Genomic DNA, 24,540 nt, shown 5'->3' with positions numbered 1-24,540 from the left:
CTACTGAATCACGGCAGGAAGAGCCACCCCCTGGCAGGAACACCTGGTTTGTGACAGATTTTAGCTTGCTCTAACTCACCCAGGACTTCCCCGGCGGCTCAGACGGTAAAGCGTCTGCCTACAATGCTGGAGACCCATGTTCAATCCCTGGGTCGGAAAGATCTCCTGGAGAAGGAAATGGCAATCCACTCCAGTATTCTTGCCTGGAAAATCCCATGGAAGGAGGAGCCTGGTAGGCTACAGTCCATGGGGTCACAAAAAGTCGGACACGACTGAGCGACTTCACTTTCACTCCCTAATTCATCCAGAGGAGTAGAAGCAGCCATTTGATGCTGAATTAGCCCTGGTTCTCACCTACCTCCTCCTCTGATCCTCCCTAGAGCTGAATGAGGCAGTGAAATCAACCCCTTTTTACAGAGGTGTTAGGCAACGTTCAGAGAAGTTCAGTTGCTGGGGAGGAGGTCACATGTCACTTCCTAGATAAGTTCAGTCTCAAATACAGATCTGATTTCCAGAGACCAATATTTTTCTACTGTGAAACACAAATGCTAAAGATTCCTCCTTAACTTGGACATACTAGCAGCTGATCTAAATCTCTCAACTACAAAACAGATTATAAAAAGATGAACGAGAAGGCAATCCCCCCTTCAAGATAACTGTATCATCCATTTACTACTGCATGCTCAGTGCTCAGCCAAGAACATAGCACAATGAAGGGCTTTACATATGCCTGTAAAGGTTTTTGAAAATGTCTTACCAGGATGCTCAACACTGCTAGTCATCAGGGAAATGCAAATCAAAACCACAAAGAGATATTACGTCACACCTGTCTGAATGACTATCATCAAAATGAACACAAATAAATGTTAGCAAGAATGTGGAGAAAAGCAAACCTTCCTACATTGTTGGTGGGAATGTAAATTGGTGTAGCCACTGTGGAAAACAGTTTGAAGATTCCTCAAAAAGCTAAAAACAAAACTACCATATGACCCAGCGACTACACTCCTGGGTATATATCCAAAGAAAATTAAAACACTAATTCAACAAGATACATGCACCCCAATGTTCATAGCAGCATTATTTACAATAATCAAGACATGGAAGCAAGTGTCCAAAAACTGATAAACGGATACAGAAGATGTGTACACACACACACACACACAAGATGGAATACTACTCATCCATAAGAAATGAAATCTTGCCATTTGCAACAACATGGATCGACCTGGAGAGTATTATGCTTGATGAAATACATCAGAAAGAGAAAGACAAATACTAGATGATATTACTTATATATGGAATCTAAAGACTACTACAAACTAGTGAATATAACAGTAAAGAAACAGATTCACAAATACAGAGAACAAACTAATAGTTACAAGTGGGGAAAAGGAAGCGGGCAGGGGCAAGATAGGGATAGGAGATTGAAAGATACAAACTACTATATATAAAATAAACTACAAGGATATATTACGCAGCACAAGGAATATAGCCAATATTTTATAATAACTATAAGTGGAGTATAACCTTTAAAATTCTGAATCACCATGTTGTACACCTGAAACTAATGTAATACTATAAATCAGCTATAAATAAAAACATCTTACCAAGAAACAAACATTCACGTGTATATCACACTACAATTAAATATCAGCAAAACAGGTGCTGTGTACATGTTTCACATGTAGACCAACCAGAAGACTTTAATTCTATCAAGTGTAATTTATTTAAATAACAATTCAATTGCACATTGTAGGTAAAGCAGCAAAGCAATAAGAAAATAAAGAATTCCAAGAGTATCCAGCAACTTAACCACACATCTAATAATGCAGAGTATTCTGTAATACTGAGGAATGAAAAATAAAACATGACTTTCAAGATAGGCTGATTTATTTGCACTTAAAAATACAGTTTCTAAGATGATATTTGTTTTCCAAAATGTCTTAATGTTAAAAATAGGCTACAGGAACTGATATCTTCATGTTGAAAATTTATATCTCATATCAGCATGAGCTTACACATCATAGATGATAACATTACACAAAATCAGCAAATGAACATCCATTTTGGAACAGTTTTGATATTAAAAAACATCGGAAGTTCACAGTTTTCTTCTTTCTTCTTGACTTATACTGATAAAATGCTTTTATACCTACAAGCCATTTCACTTTCTAGCACCAGATCCAAGGCCTACTTGATCAGCAGATGGATGCTACTAAACACATTCCTCTTACTTAGAAGTCACATCTTCCATTTCTAAACATATTTGGCTCTGTAAAACTGTGACCACTGGGAATGGGGAAGACAGGATTTAAGTTCAAATGTAATGAGAAGAGAAAAAGTGAGATAAAATGCTGAAAATGTTTACTAATAAAACATTAAATTTTAAAGTACATACAGGTAGGTCTGATGATTCAACAGGAAACCAATATTGATTTGCAAAAATGCTATGGCCTATAATTAAAATTCCCCTACATGTCAAGGTAACATGAAGGTTTTTTAGGTGACCAGATCTCTAGACAGATATGTTTGTACATTTTAAGTCAAAGCAAAATTTTCCAAGTGAAGTACCTACAAAATAAATTTGCTTTGGAAATAAGCCTCAGTAATAAAATAATACTTCTCACTTATTAAATATATATTTTGCCTTTACATATGATTCAGCAACTTACATCAAAAAATTCAAGAGTTCTATAAACATCTGCAAATAAATATTTTAAAACACTAGTATACAAATGAATCTGCTGGTATTCATTCACGTGTTCAGATGTTGGCAGTTAGCAAAGGAAGAAACTTTTAAAATAAACTAGTTATAAAATTCTCCCCTAACATAACACGAGAACGCAATACACTGTTGAGAATTAAGTAATTTTTCTGGATAGCACATAACAGTGAAACACATGTGTTCTCCTTCCACCAATCTTAGTTACACAGAACCCAATGGTACTGTCTTTGGAAGCCATTAAATTAATAGCCTAAGATTTATAATTTTTACCATAATCTCTCTTTATGTGTAAATTACTTTCTTAAAGCACTATATAGGAAACATTTGTCCACTATGAAGAAAAAAATCACTTCAAGAAAAAAAGTGAACTAACAAAAATTATTTAAACTTTTTTACTATACCCAAAGTTGCTACCCAGACACTTGGCTCCAATACAGACAAGAATGAATTAAAATGCACGACTCTAAAGCAGGGAGAGTCTTCCCTTAAAATGAAGAAGACGGTCCAGCACTTCAAAATAATGCAGTTCCTTTAAAACTGAAATAAGCAATATTCTTTAACATGTTCATTTTATCCAGTTTCTCTGGTTTTCAGTTGTTACACTGCGACTAACCTTTTTTTCCCCTAAATGATGTAACACAAACTAAAAACTTAAAACTAATTTGCTAAAAAAAAAAAAATTAAGTAGCAGTAAAACAAAAGTTCCCACCGGGATATACCAGCATCCCTTATATTCATCATTTAAATTACGTGTATCTAAGAACTACTGGATTAACATATCAGGTACATTATATATTAATATGCAACTAGGTTTTACATAATGAAGGTATTAAAGTACCTTCAGTTTTCCTATGAGATATCTAATCTGTAGGCACTGGTATGCTCTCTTTATTAGCAAAATACAGTGAGGTGGCTGCTTTAATTTCTTCCATGCAGAGTTGTGTTACAGTATTACTACACTGACACATCTGTAAACTGGACAGAAGGTTGGACTTCCTGTGAAGCTAGATCCACATTGTCCTATGGGATAGATCAGGCCAAGAACCTGCTCAGCCTTTTCAATCTACTACATAGCCCCTGTATCATTTCTTTTTGTGGTTACAAAATTACAAACAGACTGGAATGGACTTTAACATCAAGGTCAAACAGCAACCACTCAACACAGAAGTTATTGCTCCTCAAGCTAAATTCTGGTGTGTCCTTTTCATTACACGTCAACATTCTAAAGTAACTAAGTCTAAGGGATGTTTAAAAGACAAAAGTACCAACAATGAGGGGCAGAAACAGGGTTTTATAACAAGCAATCTAATAATATAAAGAAAAAATATGTAAATAATTGATCTGGGGGAGGGAAAATGGGAGAAAACCCTGGACTCCTTCTGAAAGAACAGTATAAAATGATATTATCTATTTAATATTTGTAAGCTGTTTTCTATCTATTTATGTATCTGACCAATAAATGTTTAGTTGCTAAGTCGTGTCTGACTCTTTGTGACCCCATGGACCGCAGCCTACCAGGCTCCACTATCCATGGGATTTCCCAGGCAAGAATACTGGAGTGGGTTGCCATTTCCTTCTCCAGGGTACCTTCCCATTGGCAGGTGGATTCTTTGCCATTGAGTCACCAAGGAAGCCCCATAGGAAGTGTCTAAAGAGCTTTACAATATGTCAGTTATATGTATGCATATCACTTAGATGTCATACACACATTAAACATAATATGCAGAAGAAAAACACACAACTTTAAATAAACTATTTGCCAAATTATTCTCTAAATGGGTAACTAGTATCTAAAATTTTTAAAGGAGAATATTGGCCTAGCTGAGTCAATGATGAAACACTAATAACATAAGGAGATTGAAGTGGTCACCCAAATCTTCAGAATAATGTTAATCCTAGAAAATATTTTAATCATATAATCTAACATCTTAAAAGTGAGAGTCTCTTCGTCTACAAACTAAGAGTTTGTGCTGTTACATCTCAAAAAGTAAGGAATGTCTATAAAGTCAGATTAAGCTAATAATCCTAAAAATAAAATCTCTCAGTCTAGTATGCAAGGAACTGAGGAAGGGAGAGAATAATAATGTCAAACAGGCCAATGATTGATGACCATCTGCAGAAGAAATATAATGAAAGAAAAGTTTATAGGAACTTAAATAGAAAAAGCAAACCTCACAGATACATATTTGAACCATGACAGGTAATTTAAGGTGATCACAGTAGGCAGCAGGAATAAGTCAGAACCCCAGGAAGCATGACAGGGGAAGGCATGTAAGAATGAATGCTCCTTGACTCTCAGCACCATTCCAACATGTGCCAAGTTCCAAGTGCTCTATGGCGACATGTGGCCGGTGGCTGCCATAACTGGGCAGAGCAGGACTGAAGGAGAAACAAGAGTGTTGAGAGGCTGGGGTGGATACATTTTCTGAGATCCATTCCATGCCCTATGAATCACAAAATCTGAGGGCATCAGAATAGTCACTGGAATCTTCATTAGATTATTTTAACTAAATGTATTTGAATTTATGATTTATAAATATGGATTAAGAAAAAACACAAATACAAAAAATATTAATGAAGAATTAATCAGAATAATGACATAAATTTTTTCAGTTGACTCTAAAGACCTTTTTGAAATTATTTTTAAAGTTCAAATGAAGAAAAATCTCTATTCAGAAACATCAACAGACTCGGTTTAAAGAATGGATGAGAAGTGAAATCATAATGAGTATTAACAGCAGCAATTATTAGTGCCTATCACAATGTAACTGCCTCTAAAAGTAGCTTCAAAAGAGAGAACACTTTTCTTTGAAAGGCGGTAACTTTCTTCTTTTACACAATCCCACTGATTTGAATCTGAACAAAGATTCACAGTGACCTCAAAGCTCAAACCATAAGCTTCCAGGTCAGGTAGGAATGATGGTCACATAGCTCTGCTAAACTCACTCCTTTGCAAAAGAGATGGTTATACTCTTGTATTGTTTCAACGATTAATAATCTTTGACTCTGATTAATCTGGAATTCACCCACAGCTTCTACTCACTTGTAGTAGAGACAAAGAATCAATGAACCTCCTTTTCCTATATAACTTGAGACCTTCTTATATCCAGAAGAAGCAAAGAAACATTAAAACATATGTTCATTTAAGAGCTAATACAGTTGATCTCCCATTGTCAAGCAGAATTGTCATGCTTTGTCATGTCATACCATTATCATGCTTTCCTTGTCACCAAAATTATAAAGGCTAATCTATTTAAGTCTTAAGTTTGTGTTTGTTAGTTGCTGAGTCATGTCTGATTCTTTGCGACCCCATGGACTCTAGCCCCCAGGTTCCTCTGTCCATGGAATTCTCTAGGCAAGGATATTGAAGTGGGTAGCCATTCCCTTCTCCAAGGGATCTTAAGTTTACATAAAGCTAATCTCTGGCTTTTCATTTAAAAAAACAAAAAAATTTAAGGCAATTATACCAAGAATTACACAAATTGCACCAACTGTCAGACACATTGGCAGCCCAACCTCCTTACAAATGCCCCTTAAAACAGCAGATAAAACATTGTCACTTCGGGACTCATTCTTCACAGAACACCCTGAGTCACAAAATAACTCCATAAATGCAGTATAAGCAGAGGTCACAAGAAACTAGTACTGCCATGGTATCTTGAACATGGCAGGAAACAGATGAATATTTGTAGCATTAATGATACTACAACATTTAAAAATCCATTGGATAGGTTAGCAGACAGGAAATAAAAATACAAATATAATAAGAACAAATAACAAAGGAAAAATCTTAATGGGAGATATGAATTCTTTATATTTGTTCTGGTAATGTTGAGTTAAAATAAAAATAACCTCCATTAACTTAAACCATTTCCATTTTACATTAGAAACAGCATTTTTTTTTTTTACTTACTTTTGCTCTGATTCACAGCTTCTCAGAAAAGCAATGAGCTTTTTTTTTTTTTTTTTAAATTAAAAAAAAAAATGCTACCAAAGCTCTTCTAAGGAATTTGGAAACTTTTTTCCCAAGTAATATTTAAAGAAATTGTTAAACAGATTTTCCACTACTAATTGTAATGGCAGTTAATTTATTTCCTCTTTTGTCTGGTCCTCACATAAAGTTTCATAATTCATATTAATAGTGTGTGAGGAAATCTACCACCTATATTATCTGAAAGGGTGGTACTCTGACTAGAGTTGAATTCATCATTTTCCATTGGAAATACATTCTCTGTATTGGCCAAGAATTAGTACGATGAAGAAAATAGGATCAAATACCTGCTGGATACAGGCTCTTACGCGTGCGTGCATGTGTGCAAAGACATTTCTGTCATGTCCAATTCTTTGCGACCCTACGGACTGTAGCCTGCCAGGCTCCTCTATCCATGGGATTCTCCAGCCAAGAAATACTGGAGTGGGTTGCCAAGCCCTCCTCCAGGGATCTTCCCAACCCACAGATCGAATCCACATCTCATGTCTCCTGCATTGGCAGGTGGGTTCTTTACCACTAGCGCCACCTGGGAAGCCCACAGGTTCTTACAATAGGAAATAAACATCAAGGCGCAAATTCACAATGTGAGCTCATGTCAGTGCTAAACACTGAATAAATCCAAACTTGTTTGAATCTCCACGCTTCTTTCCTTTTACATCAGAGACCACAGACTCAGCCAATACTTTAGTTTTGATACTGTAATCTGTACATAAAAATCATAATTATTACAACTCATATTCACACAGCCTTTCAATTTACAAAAAAAGCTATCACGCACGTTATTCCATTGAGCCCTCACAAACACCAGGCTCTGTGTTGCTATCTCCATTGGGGAAAGTGAGTCCTAGAAAGGGTTGATGACTTGCTCCATGTTGAGGAACTATTAACTAACAGAGCAGGGCTCCTGACTGCCAGTCAGGCGCTGTTTTTGCCCACGTGCGGAGGCTTCCGGGACCAGGTATTCTTCATAACAAAAATAAGACAATATCCTGACTCATCGATTCATAAATCGTGTTTTGCCACTCTGTATGCAGTCTTGTCCTGAGCCACTGCATATACATATTGGAGAGCTGGGGTGGGGGTGCGGGGGTGGAGGCAGTGATGATCGCAAAATAAAATGCACACTAAGTGGGAATGGTCTGGATTAAACATTTTAACATTGGTTGCTGAAAATAAATACCTAAGACACTGACCTACAATTATAAAGCTGAAAGAGACCTTGAAAGTCGTCTGTTCTTTTTCCATTTCACAGATGAGGAAAATACGGTGACGGAGAGAGCCCGAAACTCCCTAAAGGTCACCCTGGTAACTGCTGATAGCAGAGCCAGCACCATACAGAGTCAGGCTCTCTTCCACTCTATGCCCTGATTGTGTCTGCAAATTAAAGGACTAAGCACAGTCCAGATATTTACAAGGAAACATCACAGTGCTAGAAAGATTAGAAAACTAGACCTTACACACCAACATTATGAGTGTAAAAATTATCGATATCATTTAAAGCAGCAGGAACTTTATAAGAAAAATAATCAATGTATATTTTTTAGCTCTCATGGTTAAGGTTGAGAATAATCTAAAATATAAATTTTCCCTTTAGATACATGGAATTTTTTGAGTTTTGTTATAATAATGATAGACTTAAGTACATTCAAAAACAGGATAGTCTCTCAAAAATGTCACCGCCTTTAACTTATATGAAGAATAAAAAACAATAATAACATCTCATCTTTTCTAGATACAGGCCTTTCAACCAATTACCTACCTTACCTGTCCTGTACACACCCATTACTTGTTTTTTTTCAGGAGTTTTCTGAAAATGATTAAGCTATTTTTGAATGTAGGTTTTTCTTATTTTCTTTCTGAAACTATTCTAGGCAACAAACTATCTCTGAAGTTTAACTCTCCAACAAATCTAAATATGGCTCAGGTTATAAGCCATTTACTACTTACATGATATTCATTTCCACATTTAAAAAAATAAACAATCTATTTAGACTTTATTGTACCTGTGAGTCCTTTAAAAGACTTCTTCACTCTCCAATTAAATTAATTTGAAATTCCTTTTGAAGATGCAAAATATAAGAGTTTTCAAGATATTACTGACCATCATTCCACAGAGAAAAAAAAACACTTAAGGAGACCAAGAATAAACCACACAAATTATAGAAAATATTGACAGTAAAATTAGTTTTCTGTCTCTCATTCACAAGATCATTTTTCCACTTTAATATGAAGCCTAATCTATATCTATAGACGCCGGTACAAATTGAGAGAAAATTCCATCCTTCATGTTCTGATCAATCTGAAGACGATTTTTTCCAGAGGTGAAGAGCTGCCTGAATTCTGAAGTGTAGTCTGGACTCCAGCGAGTAATCTTTGTAGTTATTTCTAAAGACAGATAACAATAAAATTTTAATGTCAAAATTCCTTTATAAACCAGGGCACCGCCACCCTCCTCCCCTTCCTCTCACCTTCATTCTTTATTTACGCTCAAACATCACTATGCATAACAGTGGATTTTGTTAAAATGCAGATTCTGTTCCTGGGAGGAGAGGGGGATGACAATATACTGTATTTCTAGAAGTTTCCAGGTGGTAGTCTAAAAATCCTACTTTGAATAGCAAGGTTTGTACTTCTCCCAAACAGCAAGAAGGTTATGCTGAGGGCTTAAAAAATTTTGTGAACTATTTTTAAATAGCTGACCTCCTTTTCTAAACCTGAAACTAGGCAACCTCGTATAAACAAGGTGAATAGGATCATTCACCCCTCAAAAAAAAATTTAAGTTAAACATACACACACACTCATGAAACAATAGTGATAACAAAGATAGTAGGATTATTTGGTAGCAACAAAATTACTTATTCCAATTCTCACAGGCAAATATCAATGGTTTGGTCAATAATTATTATGTGACAATGTCAGGAGGGGAATTAGAAATCCACAGATTACTTTAAAACTTCACTTATATCATCCGTGTTGACTTCTCTTTGCTAGAACTGTTCAGACTCAGAAAAATGGAGTGGCTTGGATCTTGGGCTCTACTTTCGCACACACCACCTTGGCCCATGGGAGAGCTCTATCTTTCTCTGCAGTGGCATTCTCTTCTTTCTACAGCCCTTTATGTTATACAGGTCTAAGGGTTACTTACTGGTAACCTTGCTAAGGGTTATTACTAATAAGCTAAGCCAACATCTTACTAGAATTTACCGAAGGATGTGACTGAGTATTTCCCTAATTAACCTCGGCAGCTTTGCAAAGCTACTGTACAAGGAAAACTGCAGATAATCAACAGTCTTGAAATTACTGGGAAGTTTATCTATGTTGGCATCACTAGCACTGTCTTGAGTTAGTGTTGACTTTTTAATCACTGCCGGTCTTGCTTTTTCTCAGTGAATTACTGGTCTTTTATTTTCATTGCTATATATTTGCCTTATGTATTACTTGAAAGTGAAAGTTGCTCAGTCTTGTCCAACTCTCTGCAACCCCATGGACTGTAGCCTGCCAGGCTCCTCTGTCCATGGAATTATCCAGGCCAGAATCCTGGAGTGGGTAGCCATTCCCTTCTCCAGGAGATCTTCTGAACCCAGGTATCAAACCCCAGACTCCCGCATTGCATGTGGATTCTTTACCGTTTGATAACACTAAATATGTCCACATGATAAATACTTGGAAACAGTACTTTTAGTCCCAAATTTGCCAATGGCTAGATTTGAAGATACATGAACATTAGCTGAAATGGCAGTCATACTCACTCTCAAGAAACTAACTTTAAAAGTGACTTTCTCACATCTCTAGCTTAATAAAATAAAAAAGTGGAATGGCTGACTCCACTTTCTCACTTCGCTTGTCCAAGCTGCTGATGATCTTCATGCTGCCACTTCTCTGGTCTCACCTTGCTTGACCTCTTGGCAACCATCTTTATAACCTCCCACTCTTCTTTTGAAACATTTTGTTCACTTGGCTCTGGAGGATGTCATCCTAACTCATGGCCACTTCTTAATCTTACTATTTAATCTCTAAAATAACCGCATAGCTCAAGGCTCTGTGCTGGATCTCCTTCTCTAGCTATACAGCTTTCCCCAAATGATCCCACCACAGCTTTAAATATGTCCTGCTGCTAAGTCACTTCAGTTGTGTCCGACTCTGTGCGACCCCATAGACAGCAGCCCACCGTGCTCCCCCGTCCCTGGGATTCTCCAGGCAAGAACAATGGAGTGTCCTGGTGACATTCAAATATCTACAACTGGCCTTGACCTTTACACTGAACTCCATGCTCATATAAATGACTGTCAACTCACCATCTCCACATGAATACCTATAGGCACCTCAAAATAACACAGTCCAAACAGAAATGTTTTTTTTCCTCTCTTCAACCATGCTCCTCTAAGTATTCCGCATTTCAGTAAAGCATCATTGTCATCCTAGTATCTTGACACCCTCCCTCTCCTATCCCCAGTCAGGAATGCTCCTCATCCAGTCTTCTGGTGACAGATCTTCTCAGGATTTGCTTTAATTATGATAATCTCAACTACATAGCACCTCCTCAAGGAAACCTTTCAGAATCAACTCAATCTATAGTAACACCCAGGTACCTTGTATCATATCATAAATCTCAACAAAGCATAAATCATTGCTATTTTTCTTATCTGTGTATTTACCAATACCCCACAATTTAGAAAGCAGAAACACTGCCTGTTGATGCACAGTTGTTTGTCTAGAACCTTCTCTCGTTTCTGGCACGTAATAGGTACTGAGTGAATACTTGCTAAATTTAAGGAAATGAACAAACCAATGAGTTATTAAGCTAGTTATGGCCTAGAGCTATCATGGCGTTCTTTCTCCACTGCAAGTAGTGTTCAAAGCAAGCAGACCACAGGGTTTGTGTCCCCAATAAATGAACCATGATCACAGGTAATCTGAGCGCCATTGTCTACCAGGATTGATAAAGTGCTATGAAATTGCCACAATAGCCAGAAAGAAGAAAGAGTCAGGAAGATTCAAAGGGCTTCTTCAAGTCAGAGGCTTTTTAATGAAATGAGAGAGATGGTGGAATATACCAAAAGTCAGCAAACTAAAACCAAAATTATGGCCAACTCTGGGCACACCCGTTTATTTACATATTGTCGTCTATGGCCACTTTCAATACAATGGAGACCCTCTACTGAAAAGCCAAAAGTGTTGACTGCCCCTTTACAGAAAAAGTTTTCTCACCCCTGACACAGAAGAGAATAGGTTAGAAATCTGTCCTGTAGGTTCCCCCAAATCACAACATTTGTAAACAGTCATAGGGTCAGGCATTAAGAAGCTTGAAAATTGCACAATTCCAACAAAAGCCACAAGTAGAAATTAAGCATAAGTTAGCAAAGGTAATAGAATAAATAATTTTTCATTGATATGTTCATCTTTAAGTGTATCAAGTTATTGCTGTTGTAAAAATAGTATTGATATTCCTGACTCCATAGCAATCAAGCTGCCATTACTACCACTTACCTTGCAGTTTCTAGGACCTTGATGGCCTTGTCAATTTCTCCTTGGTTTTTATACAAAAATGCCAATTCAAACAGAGTAAATGGCACTAGGTAGTGGTCATACTTCAGTAGCTTTTCACTAAAAGAGTGAATGAAAAGTAATTAAATCTAAACAGAAGAAGGAACATATCATTCTTTTCCAACATATATATTTTTCCCCATTCTTATCAAAATAGGTACAGCACTAAGTCTATTACTAGAGGAAAGCTGTCATTATACAGTTAAAGAATATAATAAACCATGGCAATAAACAGTATGCTTTTAATATATTACTTTTTTTTTTTTTGGTCTCACTGTATGGCATACAAGATCTTAGTTCACCAATCAGGGATTGAACTCATGCCCTCTGCAGTGGAAGCACAAAGTCCTAACCACTGGAACACCAGGGATTTCCTCTATTACACTTTTATTTTATTCCTTAGTCTAAATCCAGCACTGAACATTGTTTCCTGCCTTTCACGTAGACAAAAACATGCAGATTTTTGAAGATTATCCTAGAAAGGACAAGACCATGAACATGTTCAGAAATGACTCCATTTAGAAAATTACTCCACTTATTTTTCACTAAGGTTTAACTCTCTTTACACTGTTTGTCTTATAATGCTTCAAAATGTCAAGAAAGAAGGGGCCAACACTTGTTTACAGCAGGATTATGAAAATTATCTGACTTTCCAACATCTATTAGCACTGAAACAAATAAGAGCAACACCCTTTTAAAAGGAGAGCTCAGCTCACAAGAACATAAGGAAGACTCTGAAACTGAAAACAAAACCAGAACTCTAATTGTGTCGATGATGCCAAAGCACTCCTGGGTCTGCTTCAGCCAAGGCTTCGTGTCTCTGTCCACACAGGAGGTGAGACCTTGGGCCCACATAATAATACGTACAGCAGGGGCTGAGACCACTACAGAAAGCTGGGGCCCAGCTCCATCAGAGGAAGGGTAGAAGAGGAGAACCCACTCATGGCACAGGAGGAAGCCAAGGACAGCTGGCTCTGTGGCCTATACTCTGTGTGCTCAATTGCTTCAGTCATGTCTGACTCTCTGCAACCCTATGGACTATAGCCCATCAGGCTCTTCCACTCGTGGGATTCTCCAGGCAAGAACACTGGAGTGGGTTGCCGTGCCCTCCCCCAGGGGATCTTTCCGACCCAGGGATCAAACCTCATGTCTCTTATGTTTTCTGCCCTGGCAGGTGGGTTCTTAACCACTAGCGCCATCTGGGAAGACTGGCCTATTCTCTAGGTAGTAAGAAAAAGCAAATCCCTTAAGAAATTAATAATCAATGGGCCTGTCCTCATCCTGAATTTGCAATTCAAATTTATGTAGCCTAAATGATCCAAGAACCTCTAAGCAACAAAATTAACATGAACATGGCCCAGGGTGAGAAAAGCCTTTGGGGCATCTGGCAGAAATAAAAGCACAGTGCTTAGAAAGAGACTCTTCCTCAGTCCTAGCCTCACTGGAGTCTCAAGATAAAACTCACTGAAGTTGAGTTCACAATCCAAAACTATAAAACACACCAGCAGACTATCCACTATGAGATTCAAAAGACACAACAAATAGCCCAAATAAGTCATCCTTTTGATCCTAATAACAGTGTCAGTAAAAGGGAGCTCAGTGGATACTTTTTTTAACATATTTACTAAAGACAGCATATTATTAATTTGAGAAATAGACATTGAGTCTTTCCTCTTCTTTTAAGGACAGCAGTCCTCCTACATTCTCAGAAAATATGGTCAGAAGAAGAGGATCAGTAGTTATAGATGGGAAAGCACATGATATAGAACAGAAGACGTCAAGCAGAAGTCTGTGGCTGTGACTTATTTGGTATACAGAATGGTTTCCAAAAAATTGAGCCAAGGTTTAAAAATCAGAAGATGTTACATAAAATTCAGATTCCAGGCTTTCAATGATAAATAGTAGGGATTATTACTAGTGGGCCCACACTGTCAAGAATAATAATCAATTTGAGTTCAGGAGTGGCGGTACTCTTTGGAGAGACCACACAGTCTCCCTGATCTGCAGTGCCTTCTAATCCACATTCCCACCATCACTCAGAAAGGTTACTTGTCTGGCCCCTGTAGATAACTGCATCTGCGACTCCAGATGCAGAGAAGAGGGCCAGGCAACAGAACCTTGACTCAACTCTCTAATTAGCAACGGGGCAGGACATCATCATCAGTGCCCTTGCCAAAAGAGAAGCTGTTATAGCATTTATCACAGTTGTTCTTTCCTGCCAAATTATCAAATGATGGTTAGTCTGTTTATTCAACTCTGAAACCCTAGGATTCAGGATCACAGTTTCTGGCACATAGTGGGTACTCAAATATTGGTAGAATAAATGAATGACAGACAAGTGCACAAATCAAAAAAAGTATCAGATGTTCAGTACGTTACTGCCAGAATTTAGACAGACATCTGTCAGCTTGGCTGTAAATATAGCTTTCGTGAGTCACCTCTAAACACCACGTGGAAAAGCATAAAGCCATGTTCACTTAGGTTATCATTTCTTTCTCAAAGAATAAAGAAAACATTACTGGATTCTCTTTCTGACAACACCAAGTAAAAAAAGGTTAGCAGCAGAGATAATAGCATCACTTTCTCACAGCGATTCCCCAGAAACCGCAATTTGCACTCAAGCTGGTTTCACTGTCTGCTTTTACCTTTGGACAATATGATTGAAGCACAATTCTGCTTGCAAGGGCCGCTGTAAGTTTTTCAGGCAGCATCCTTTTAGCAGTTTCACTAGGCAGTCGTCATCTACAGAGTAGTCGCTGGAGTCTTAAAGCAAAACACATACAGTTTACTCACAAAAACAAAAAATATCCTACTTAAGGGGCAGCACTAACAGCTGTTAGGTTTCAGAGGGATCATTTAAAAATTTTAAAATATATATGTTTAGCATTTTTATGCCTCATTAATTCAATGAAAATATTTCAAATGAAAAGAATATCAAGTTTAACACTTCAACACACCATTTGATTAAGGGGTTCACTCTTGCCTTTTTTCACTTTATCACTCTCGCCACTCAAAAAAATTTTTCTAGGTGCTCGCCTCTGAGTTAAGTGACCTTAGGTAAAATAATAGTAAGTTTGAACTGTAAATAAAGTAAGAGCTTTATTAATTTAATGAAAGGTAAAGCAGTGAGGAGCAAGCAGGAGGCCTCTTCCTGTGGCTCCAGCCCCTAACCGGGCTGGCTTCATGTGCAAGAGGGAAACGCTTCCATGGGGAGAAGCAGATGGCCTTCTCCCCATTAAAAACTCAGGAAGGAGAACACCCTCCCCCGATCATTATGTTTACAGCTTACCAGTTCTCCCAGGTTAGGTGCTTTGGGGGATGAAATTATGGCATAAAATTAGACAAAATGATCCTGAAATACATGTAAAGCACCTAGAATCCCCACAAACTTCTAACTGCGTGAGGCTAATATAGAGGATCTTCTTTCAAGACATTTTTCCTTTTGAAAATGACTCTGCTACCTTCTATAGCCCAAGGCTAATACATATTAACAGAAGGAACCATATCGTGTGACATCTATCTGACAAAGGTGGCTATTTCACATCTATACCGCTTTTGAATTTGGGTTTTTCTTTTCTGCAAGTTAAGTAGAAATAAGACATTCCAAGACAGACTGATAATTTATACATTATACATTTCAGGCTGTGAGAACACAGGTGGGAAGGGACAAAAAACCAAAATGATGCGGCTTTGAGAGTCCTTCATACTGAAATACTCTTGCTTTCAGTACAAATATCAGAAATTACCATTAACGCATGCTGGTGTTTTAATCAGTAAACAGCTTGTCTATGGGAGGTTAAGGATGCTACTTAACCAAGTCAAAGATGGTTGCTTTATTTCTAGGTGCTGCAGATAGCTGACAATCACCTCTCACTTCCAAGATCTGACAAGTTATTCACTATGAAAATCACAAATATCAATACCACATTACCTTCCCTATTAAAGACCACCCCCCCAAAAAAAAAACAATCTATTTATGCTTCTAATCAACAAACCAGACTGGGGCTACATTTAGGATCTGCAGCTGATTGAATCCGCAAATGAGAAATCTATGGATACAAAGGGCAGAGTATGGAACTTGAGCATCCAAAGACTGTGGTATCCACAGTGAGTCTTGGAATCAATTCCATGTAGAAAATAAGGGGTAACTGTACACAAAGGTCTTACTCAGTGGTGGTATGTATTAGTCTATACTACAAAGGATGGACATTCAAACATTAGAATTTATTCTACTGAACTAAAACTCTCATCTTTGTAGGAAAACAGAAGCAAGCTAGCCTACTCCTTTGGAGGAAAAAATAGCCTACAAATGTTTTCATTTTAAAAAAAGGGTTTTCTTTACCTCCCATTTCTCACATATACACTTACTTTTTTAAAACATATTCATTTTTTCATCTAATTTGCAAATATGTGGCATTTAATCACAAATAATTCCCTTTATGACAGGGACAATGTTTTTTCTATTATCATAATGCTATACCTGGTATGAAAAATGAGTGTTCAAAGGAACAAATTAATGAAAAGTGGCCAAATTAGTTCCACAAAAATAAATACCAGTAAATTTGTTCAAAAGCCTTAATAGATTTTACTGAACTGCAATTTTCTGAAACCCATTTTTTGAAGTAAATTTTTATGGAGTTTATCCCACTCAAATCAAAGTAAATATTTTTCCTTTTGAAATTATTCTATATAAAAAATTGTTTAAAAACATCTTAAGCCCATTAGCATGCCTACTACCAAAAAACAAACAAAACAGATTAAAAAAAACAGAAAAGAAAATTACTAGCATTGTCAAGGATGTAGAGAAATTGAAACCTGTGTGTATTGTTGGTGGGAATATACAAAGGTGCAACCACTAGAGAAAACAGTATGCCAGTTCCTAAAAAAATTAAAAATAGAAATGTTACATGATCCAGCAAATCCACCTTGAGGCATATATCTAAAAGAACTGAAAGCAGCATTTGAATGAAATATTTGCATATACGTGTTCATAGAAGTACTGTTCACAGGCAAAAGTGGAAGCAACCCAAATATACACTGATGGATGAATAGATAAACAAAATTTGGTATAAACACCCAACAGAATATTATGCAGCCTTAAAAATGAAGGAAATTCTGACACATGCTGCAACATGGACATACCTGGAGGATATTAGGATAAGGGAAATAAGGCACCACAAGAAGAAAAAGACTGCACGATTCCACCTATATAGAGTCTCTAGAGTGCCGAATTCACAGTAATAAAGAGTAAAATGATGATTGCCAGCCACTGTGAAGAGCAGGAAATGGGGAGTTACTGTTTAAGGGGTATGAAAAAGTTCTCAAAACTGGCTGCACAACTGGATCATACAGTTTAAAAATGGTTAATATGGCAAATTTTAGAGTGTGTGCATTTTCCTACATTTAAAAATGTAGAAGATGATATAAAAATGTAAAGAGGTTCATTTATCTATAATAAAGATAAAAAACTTTATATAAAATTTTTATATCTAAATTATAATTTATATATAAATTATAAAATCTATAATAGATCTAAAATTTTAAATCTATAATAACTCTATATTAATAGTTAATTAACAGATGCTTAATTAACTAATTGGGTTAATTAATAGATGCTTACTCCTTGGAAGAAAAGTTATGACCAACCTAGACAGCATGTTTAAAAGCAGAGACATTACGTAGCCAACAAAGGTCCATCTAGTCAAGGCTATGGTTTTTCCAGTAGTCATGTATGGATGTGAGAGTTGGACTATAAAGAAAGCTGAGCGCTGAAGAATTGCTGCTTTTGAACTGTGGTGTTGGAGAAGACTCTTGAGAGTCCCTTGGACTGCAAAGAGATCCAGCCAGTCCATCCTAAAGGAGATCAGTCCTGGGTGTTCACTGGAAGGACTGATGTTGAAGCCAGAACTCCAACATTTTGGCCACCTGATGTGAAAAACTCACTCATTGGAAAAGACCCTGATGCTGGGAAAGATTGAGGGCAGGAGGAGAGGGGACGATAGAGGATGAGATGGTTGGATGGCATCACTGACTCAATGGACATGAGTTTGGGTAAATTTCAGAAGTTGGTGAGGGACAGGGAGGCCTGGCATGCTAAAGTCCATGGGGTTGCAAAGAGTCAGACATGACTGAGTGACTGAACTATTGATGGGAATCTAAAGTTAGAATAATTTCAAATATGGAAAGCAGCCTAAATGCCCAATACTGAAAGAGTTGGTTAAATTATGATATATTATCTCCATGGAATGCCAGGAAGCTCTTGAATTATTACAAGGGTTACCTAGAAAGAATTAAAACATTTATGATAAACTACTATATGATCCAGTAACCCCACCTCTGCATATTTATCTGAAAAAAAAAAACTATCTTGCTCATGTTCACTGCATTATTTACAACAGACAAGCATGGAAAAGATCTAAGTATCTATCAATGGACAAATGGATAAAGGAAATGTGAAATACATGTCTGTGTGTGTGTAAAATGGAACATTCAGCCATGAAAAAGAATCAAATTTTTCCATCTGCAACAACATGAAGGACCTTGAAGGTACTAGTGCTAAGTGAACCAAAGTCACGAACACCCTATGTTCTCACTTCTATGTGAAACCTAAATAAATAAAAGCTCATAGATATAGGGAATAGACAGGTTGTCAGGGGCAAGAGCTTCAGGAATAGGAGGAATATGTGAAGAGGTCAAAATGTACAAACTCCCAGGTATAAGGCAAAGGAGAAAAGGAAAGATATACACATCTGAATGCAGCATTCCAACGAATAACAAGGAGAGCTAAGAAAGTCTTCTTCAGTGATCAATGTAACAATAGAATAGGGAAGGCTAAAGATCTCTTCAAGAAAACTAGAGATACCAAGGGAACATTTCATGCAAAGATGGGCATAATAAAGGACAGAATGGTATGGACCTAACAGAAGCTGAAGATATTAAGAGCTGTCAAGAATACACAGAAGAACCGTACAAAAAAATCTTCATGACCTAGATAACCATGATGGTGTGATCACTCAGCTAGAGCCAGACATCCTGAAATGCAAAGTCAAGTGGCCTTAGGAAGCATCACTACAAACAAAGCTATTGGAGGTGATGGAATCCCAGTTGAGCTATTTCAAATCCTAAAAGATGAGGCTGTGAAAGTGCTGCACTCAATATGCCAGCAAATTTGGAAAACTCAGCAGTGGCCACAGGACTGGGAAAGGTCAGTTTTCATTCCAATCCCAAAGAAAGGCAATGCCAAAGAGCGTTCAAATTACTACACAGCTGCACTCATCTCACACACTAGCAAAGTAATGCTTAAAATCTTCCAAGCCAGGCTTCAATCGTACACGAATCATGAACTTCCAGATGTTAAAGCTGGATTTAGAAAAGGCAAAGGAACCAGAGATCAAATGCCAACATTCACTGGATCATCGAAAAAGCAAGAGAATTCCAGAAAAACATCTACTTCTGCTTTATTGACTACGCCAAAGCCTTTGACTGTGTGGATCACAATAAACTGTGGAAAATTCTTAAAGAAATGGGAATACCAGACCACCTTACCTGCCTCTTGAGAAATCTGTATGCAGGTCAAGAAGCAACGGAGAAGGCAATGGAAATCCACTCCAGGACTCTTGCCTGGAAAATCCCATGGACGGAGGAGCCTGGTGGGCTACAGTCCATGGAGTCGCGAAGAGTCGGACACAACTGAGCAACTTCACTTTCACTTTTCACTTTCATGCATTAGAGAAGGAAATGGCAACCCACTCCAGTGTTTTTGCCTGGAGAATCCCAGGGATGGGGGAGCCTGCTGGGCTGCCGTCTATGGGGTCACACAGAGTCGGACACGACTGAAGCAACTTAGCAGCAGCAGCAGCAAGAAGCAACAAAAAGAACTGGACATGGGACAACAGACTGGTTCCAAATCGGGAAAGAAGTATGTCAAGGCTGTATATCGTCACCCTGCTTATATAATTTATATGCAGAGTATATGATCCAAAATGCTGGGTGGGATGAAGCACAAGCTGGAATCAAGATTGCCAGGAGAAATATCAATAACCTGATATGCAGATGACACCACCCTTATGGCAGAAAGCGAAGAAGAACTAAAGAGCCTCTTGATGAACGTGAAAGAGGAGAGTGAAAAAGTTGGCTTAAAACTCAACATTCAAAAAACTATGATAATGGCATCCAGTCCCATAACTTCATGGCAAATAGATGGGGAAACAAGGGAAACAGTGAAAGACTTTATTTTCTTGGGCTCCAAAATCACTGCAGACGGTGATTGCAGCCATGAAATTAAAAGACACTTACTCCTTGGAAGAAGAGCTATGACCAACCTAGACAGTGTATTTAAAAGGAGATACATTACTCTGCCAATAAAGGTCCATCTAGTCAATGCTATGGTTATTCCAGTAGTCATGTATGGATGTGAGAGCTGGACTGTAAAGAAATCCGAGCACGGAAGAATTGATGCTTTTGAACTGTGGTGTTGGAGAAGTCTCTTGAGTCTTGAGAGTCCCTTGGACTGTAAGGAGATCAAACCAGTCAATCCTAAAAGAAATCAGTCCTGAATATTCCATTGGAAGGACTGTTGCTGAAGCTGAAACTCCAGTACTTTGGCCACCTGATGCAAAGAACTGACTCATTGGAAAAGACCCTGATGCTGGGAAAGATTGAAAGCAGGAGGGGAAGGGGACGACAGAGGATGAGATGGTTGGATGGCATTACCAACTCGATGGACATGAGTTTGAGCAAACTCTGGGAGTTGGTGATGGACAGGGAAGCCTGGCATGCTGCAGTCCATGGAGCTGCAAAGAGTTGGATACGACTGAGAGACTGAACTGGACTAAAGCCAGGTATAAAACAACTAAGTCATGGAGATCTCAAGTACAGATGGTGACTACAGCTAATACTATATTGCATATTTGAAAGTTGCTAAGAGAGTAGATTTTAAAAGTTCTCAACAAAAGAAAAAAAATTTTGTGGTGACTACAGCTAATACTATATTGCATATTTGAAAGTTGCTAAGAGAGTAGATTTTAAAAGTTCTCAACAAAAGAAAAAAAATTTTGTAATGATGTACGGTGACAGACATTTACTAGACTTACTATAGTGATTTTGCAATGTGTACAAATATCAAATCATTACACTGTACATCCAAAACTAATATAGTGTTATATGTCAGTTTTATCTCAATGAGAGAAAAGGTTATGATACAATAAATAAAAAAATATAGGCTAGAGTATGTCCAGATACACTATGATCATAACTATAAAAATAAATCTAAGTGGGCATAAACAGAAACTCTAATTGTGCATAGTAGGAAAAACATGGGTGACTTTTTTCACCTACATTTTTCAAATGCAATGTTTAACTTTTTAAAGGTATTTGTAAAGAGAAATCTCATTAAACATTTCAGCCCCATGCTGTGGCCAAAGTAAAAAGTGATCTAAACGAGGTGCTCATCCCTGGAGTCACAGACAGTAATTTAATCCTCCGCGTGTCACACTCCCCCAGTTCTCCACCCTCTGGCAGCCACTAATCTGCTTTCTTTATGGACTGATTTATCCTCGATATTTTATATACACGGAATCACACACACTGTTGTCTTTTGCCTCTGGCTTCTTTCACGGAGCCTAACCTCCCCAAGGCTCATCCGTGCCCAAGGCTCATCCGTGTTGTATCAGGTATCTTCCCTCCATCTTGACTGCAGTCAACCAGATACCTGCGGCTCAAGGTCTCTGTCCTCATCATGCACACAAATCAACATGAGCAGATGTGCACGGGGAAATGACAGGAAGGGGCAGCCGTAAAGGTTTCTAGGCTCTCGCTCTTCATACTTACTCTCGCTTTGTAGAGCTGCCTCGGCCTTTTCAACAGTTACCAACAGATTTTCAGAAAGGTCCTTTCTCTTGCTCACTAGTGGAAAACCATTCCAAACATACATCATTTCCTAATGATGAAAAATAAGAAACCATTCACAATTATGTGAGGTCATTCGGTGTTTTTTACAACAACAAAGCCGCGTATGAATGTTTTGCCTCAGTTGCTAGTGATCTCAAGAGATCATTTTTCTTAGCTTTCTTTATTTGGAGTTTAGTGATTTAATCTCCCCATTTTCACTTTATTTAATGCTTTTAATGCTTCCTGGCTTTTATACTACAAAATAGTTCAGTATATATAGTATATTGTGTCTTCACTGAAAAATTAATTTGCTCATTTATTTAACAAGTATTTACTAAGCACCTACTGGTATCCAATCCTTTTGGAAGATAAAAGATTACAGATAGAAATAAATATAATATTTTAAAATGATATTATGAACAATTTAAACATAAATTCTTGTTGTTACTCTTAAGTAAAGGGAAATATTTTTTCTATATCTGCCAATTGTTTACATAAAATGTTTCCAAGGACATCAGTGCAAATGAACATAGGAAATATTTTACCTGGCTCAGGTTCTTTTATATCATTAAAAACATGTGATAGTCCAGTAATGCGATCCAATATGCAGAAAATACATTCATTTAAAGGCCATATGGCAGAATGACAGCCCCTAAAAATGTAAACTAATGATTTCTCATTGCAAATTACATTTAATAGGCTAACAGATGAGAATTTTTCTTTTTTTTTTTTTTTTGGACCAAAAGCAAATGTGCTCTTGCTTGAAAATATTTTTCTAATCTTCCTGGTAGTTCAGTTCATATTTTGAAAGGTACGAAGTAAGCAGGATAATTAGAATCTCCTTGGAAATAAATAAATGGTAAAATATGTTAAGATTGTTTGAACAGCCTCTTACAGGGAAGCAGTAGAAACGAGGAAAATACACTGGAGTTGAGTGACAGCAAAGTCATCTTCACCTTTTGGGACTGAAAACTAAGATCACAGCACTCCTTTGTTTTACATCTAAATTTTCTTATTGCTAATCGTGTAAGAGTTCAATAACTTTTGGAATATTTATTTATACTGATGATGATTTTTTAAAATTTTGTTTTTATTGATGGAACATTTTATCAGAAAAAGAAAAGTATGTATGTGAACTGGTCATTTTATGAAATACAGATTTTGGTAAAATTCCTAGTTACCACAAATTCAAGCCAGTTCTACACACTGAGCCCTGGAGAAAGAAGTGCTCTGAGTTAACCGTCCTTAAGGCCCTTAGCAATCAGAGCAACATATACATCATATGTATACACAAGCATCTCAGCTTTAGGATGGAGAAAGGACTATGGTGCTCTAGAAAAATCCCAGGGAAGTTCTGTGACATGGAAAGAAAACAATCTCCCAGCATTAATCACGTGATAAAAATGAGGCAGGAATGGAGCTGAAAGGTGTCGTGGGTAAAACAGTAGCAGGCTCCCATATTGGCTGGAAAAGGAGGATGTTTGGTCATTTTTGTGACTTGCATTGTGTTCTTCTTTTTACCTGTGCTCAGATATGATTTACAGAGTGGCCATATTTTTATCTCATTGCATCACAGGCACAGACCAGGCACAACCTGGTCCGAGGGTGGTGTTCTCTGAGATTGTTTTTCTTAAGTAGGAAATACCCGGGCTGAGGTACTCGGTGCAGGCTAGCCCCCAATGGACACCTGTGAGGAGCTGCAGTTTTCTTTCTCACAGAATATTTAAACAACTCCTATAAGTCAATGTGGTTTCCCTGGTGGCTCAGCTGGTAAAGAATCCACCTGCAATGCAGGAGACCTGGGTTCGATCCCTGGGCTGGGAAGATCCCCTGGAGAAGGCAACGGCTACCCACTCCAGTACACTGGCCTAGAGAATTCCATGGGCTGTATAGTTCATGGGGTCACAGATAGTCAGACATGGCTGAGTGACTTTCACTTGCTTTGTGACTTATAAGTCAATGATAAAATAATAAATAACCTAATAAAAAAATTAGGGAAGTAAGCACATGAACAACAATTCATGAAATAAGAAGTAAAAATGAACAAGCACATGAAAAGCTCAATCACACATTAAAAAAATAAAACACTGTTGGTAGGAATTTAAATCAGTACAGCCCTTCTGGAGAGCAATCTGGCAATGTCCAAGTATTAAATGCATATGTCCTTCAACTTGGAATTCTACTTCTAAACATCTCTCCCACAGAATTATATGCCCATGTACAAAGAGAGCTATAGAAGAATATTCATTGTAGCCTGTTGGTGGTAATAAAAACTGGAAACTATGCACCTGTTAAAGGGGAATAATTGAATATACTCTGGAATCAAAAGAAAAAAATCAGGAACCTCCAAAAAAGGACAGCAGATGCAGTTTGCACTAAACAGTTTCCTTG

General features: G+C 37.5%; 1 protein-coding gene across 1 annotated transcript in view; it reads right to left on the bottom strand.

Moving 5' to 3' along the window:
• Window positions 1-1,872: 1,872 nt before the first annotated feature.
• The window catches only part of LOC120860204 (tetratricopeptide repeat protein 39B-like), a 150,155-nt gene continuing 127,487 nt past the window's right edge, over window positions 1,873-24,540 (bottom strand). Inside the window, 4 exon segments of the mRNA XM_040235986.1 lie at window positions 1,873-9,101; window positions 12,205-12,321; window positions 14,907-15,024; window positions 22,090-22,198. Of these exon segments, the coding sequence (XP_040091920.1) occupies window positions 9,011-9,101; window positions 12,205-12,321; window positions 14,907-15,024; window positions 22,090-22,198 (435 nt within the window). The 3' untranslated portion in view covers window positions 1,873-9,010.

The sequence above is a fragment of the Oryx dammah genome, unplaced genomic scaffold, assembly GCF_014754425.2.
Source record: "Oryx dammah isolate SB20612 unplaced genomic scaffold, SCBI_Odam_1.1 HiC_scaffold_11050, whole genome shotgun sequence".
NCBI lineage: Eukaryota > Metazoa > Chordata > Mammalia > Artiodactyla > Bovidae > Oryx > Oryx dammah.
This window is presented reverse-complemented; position numbering and strand designations above follow the sequence as displayed.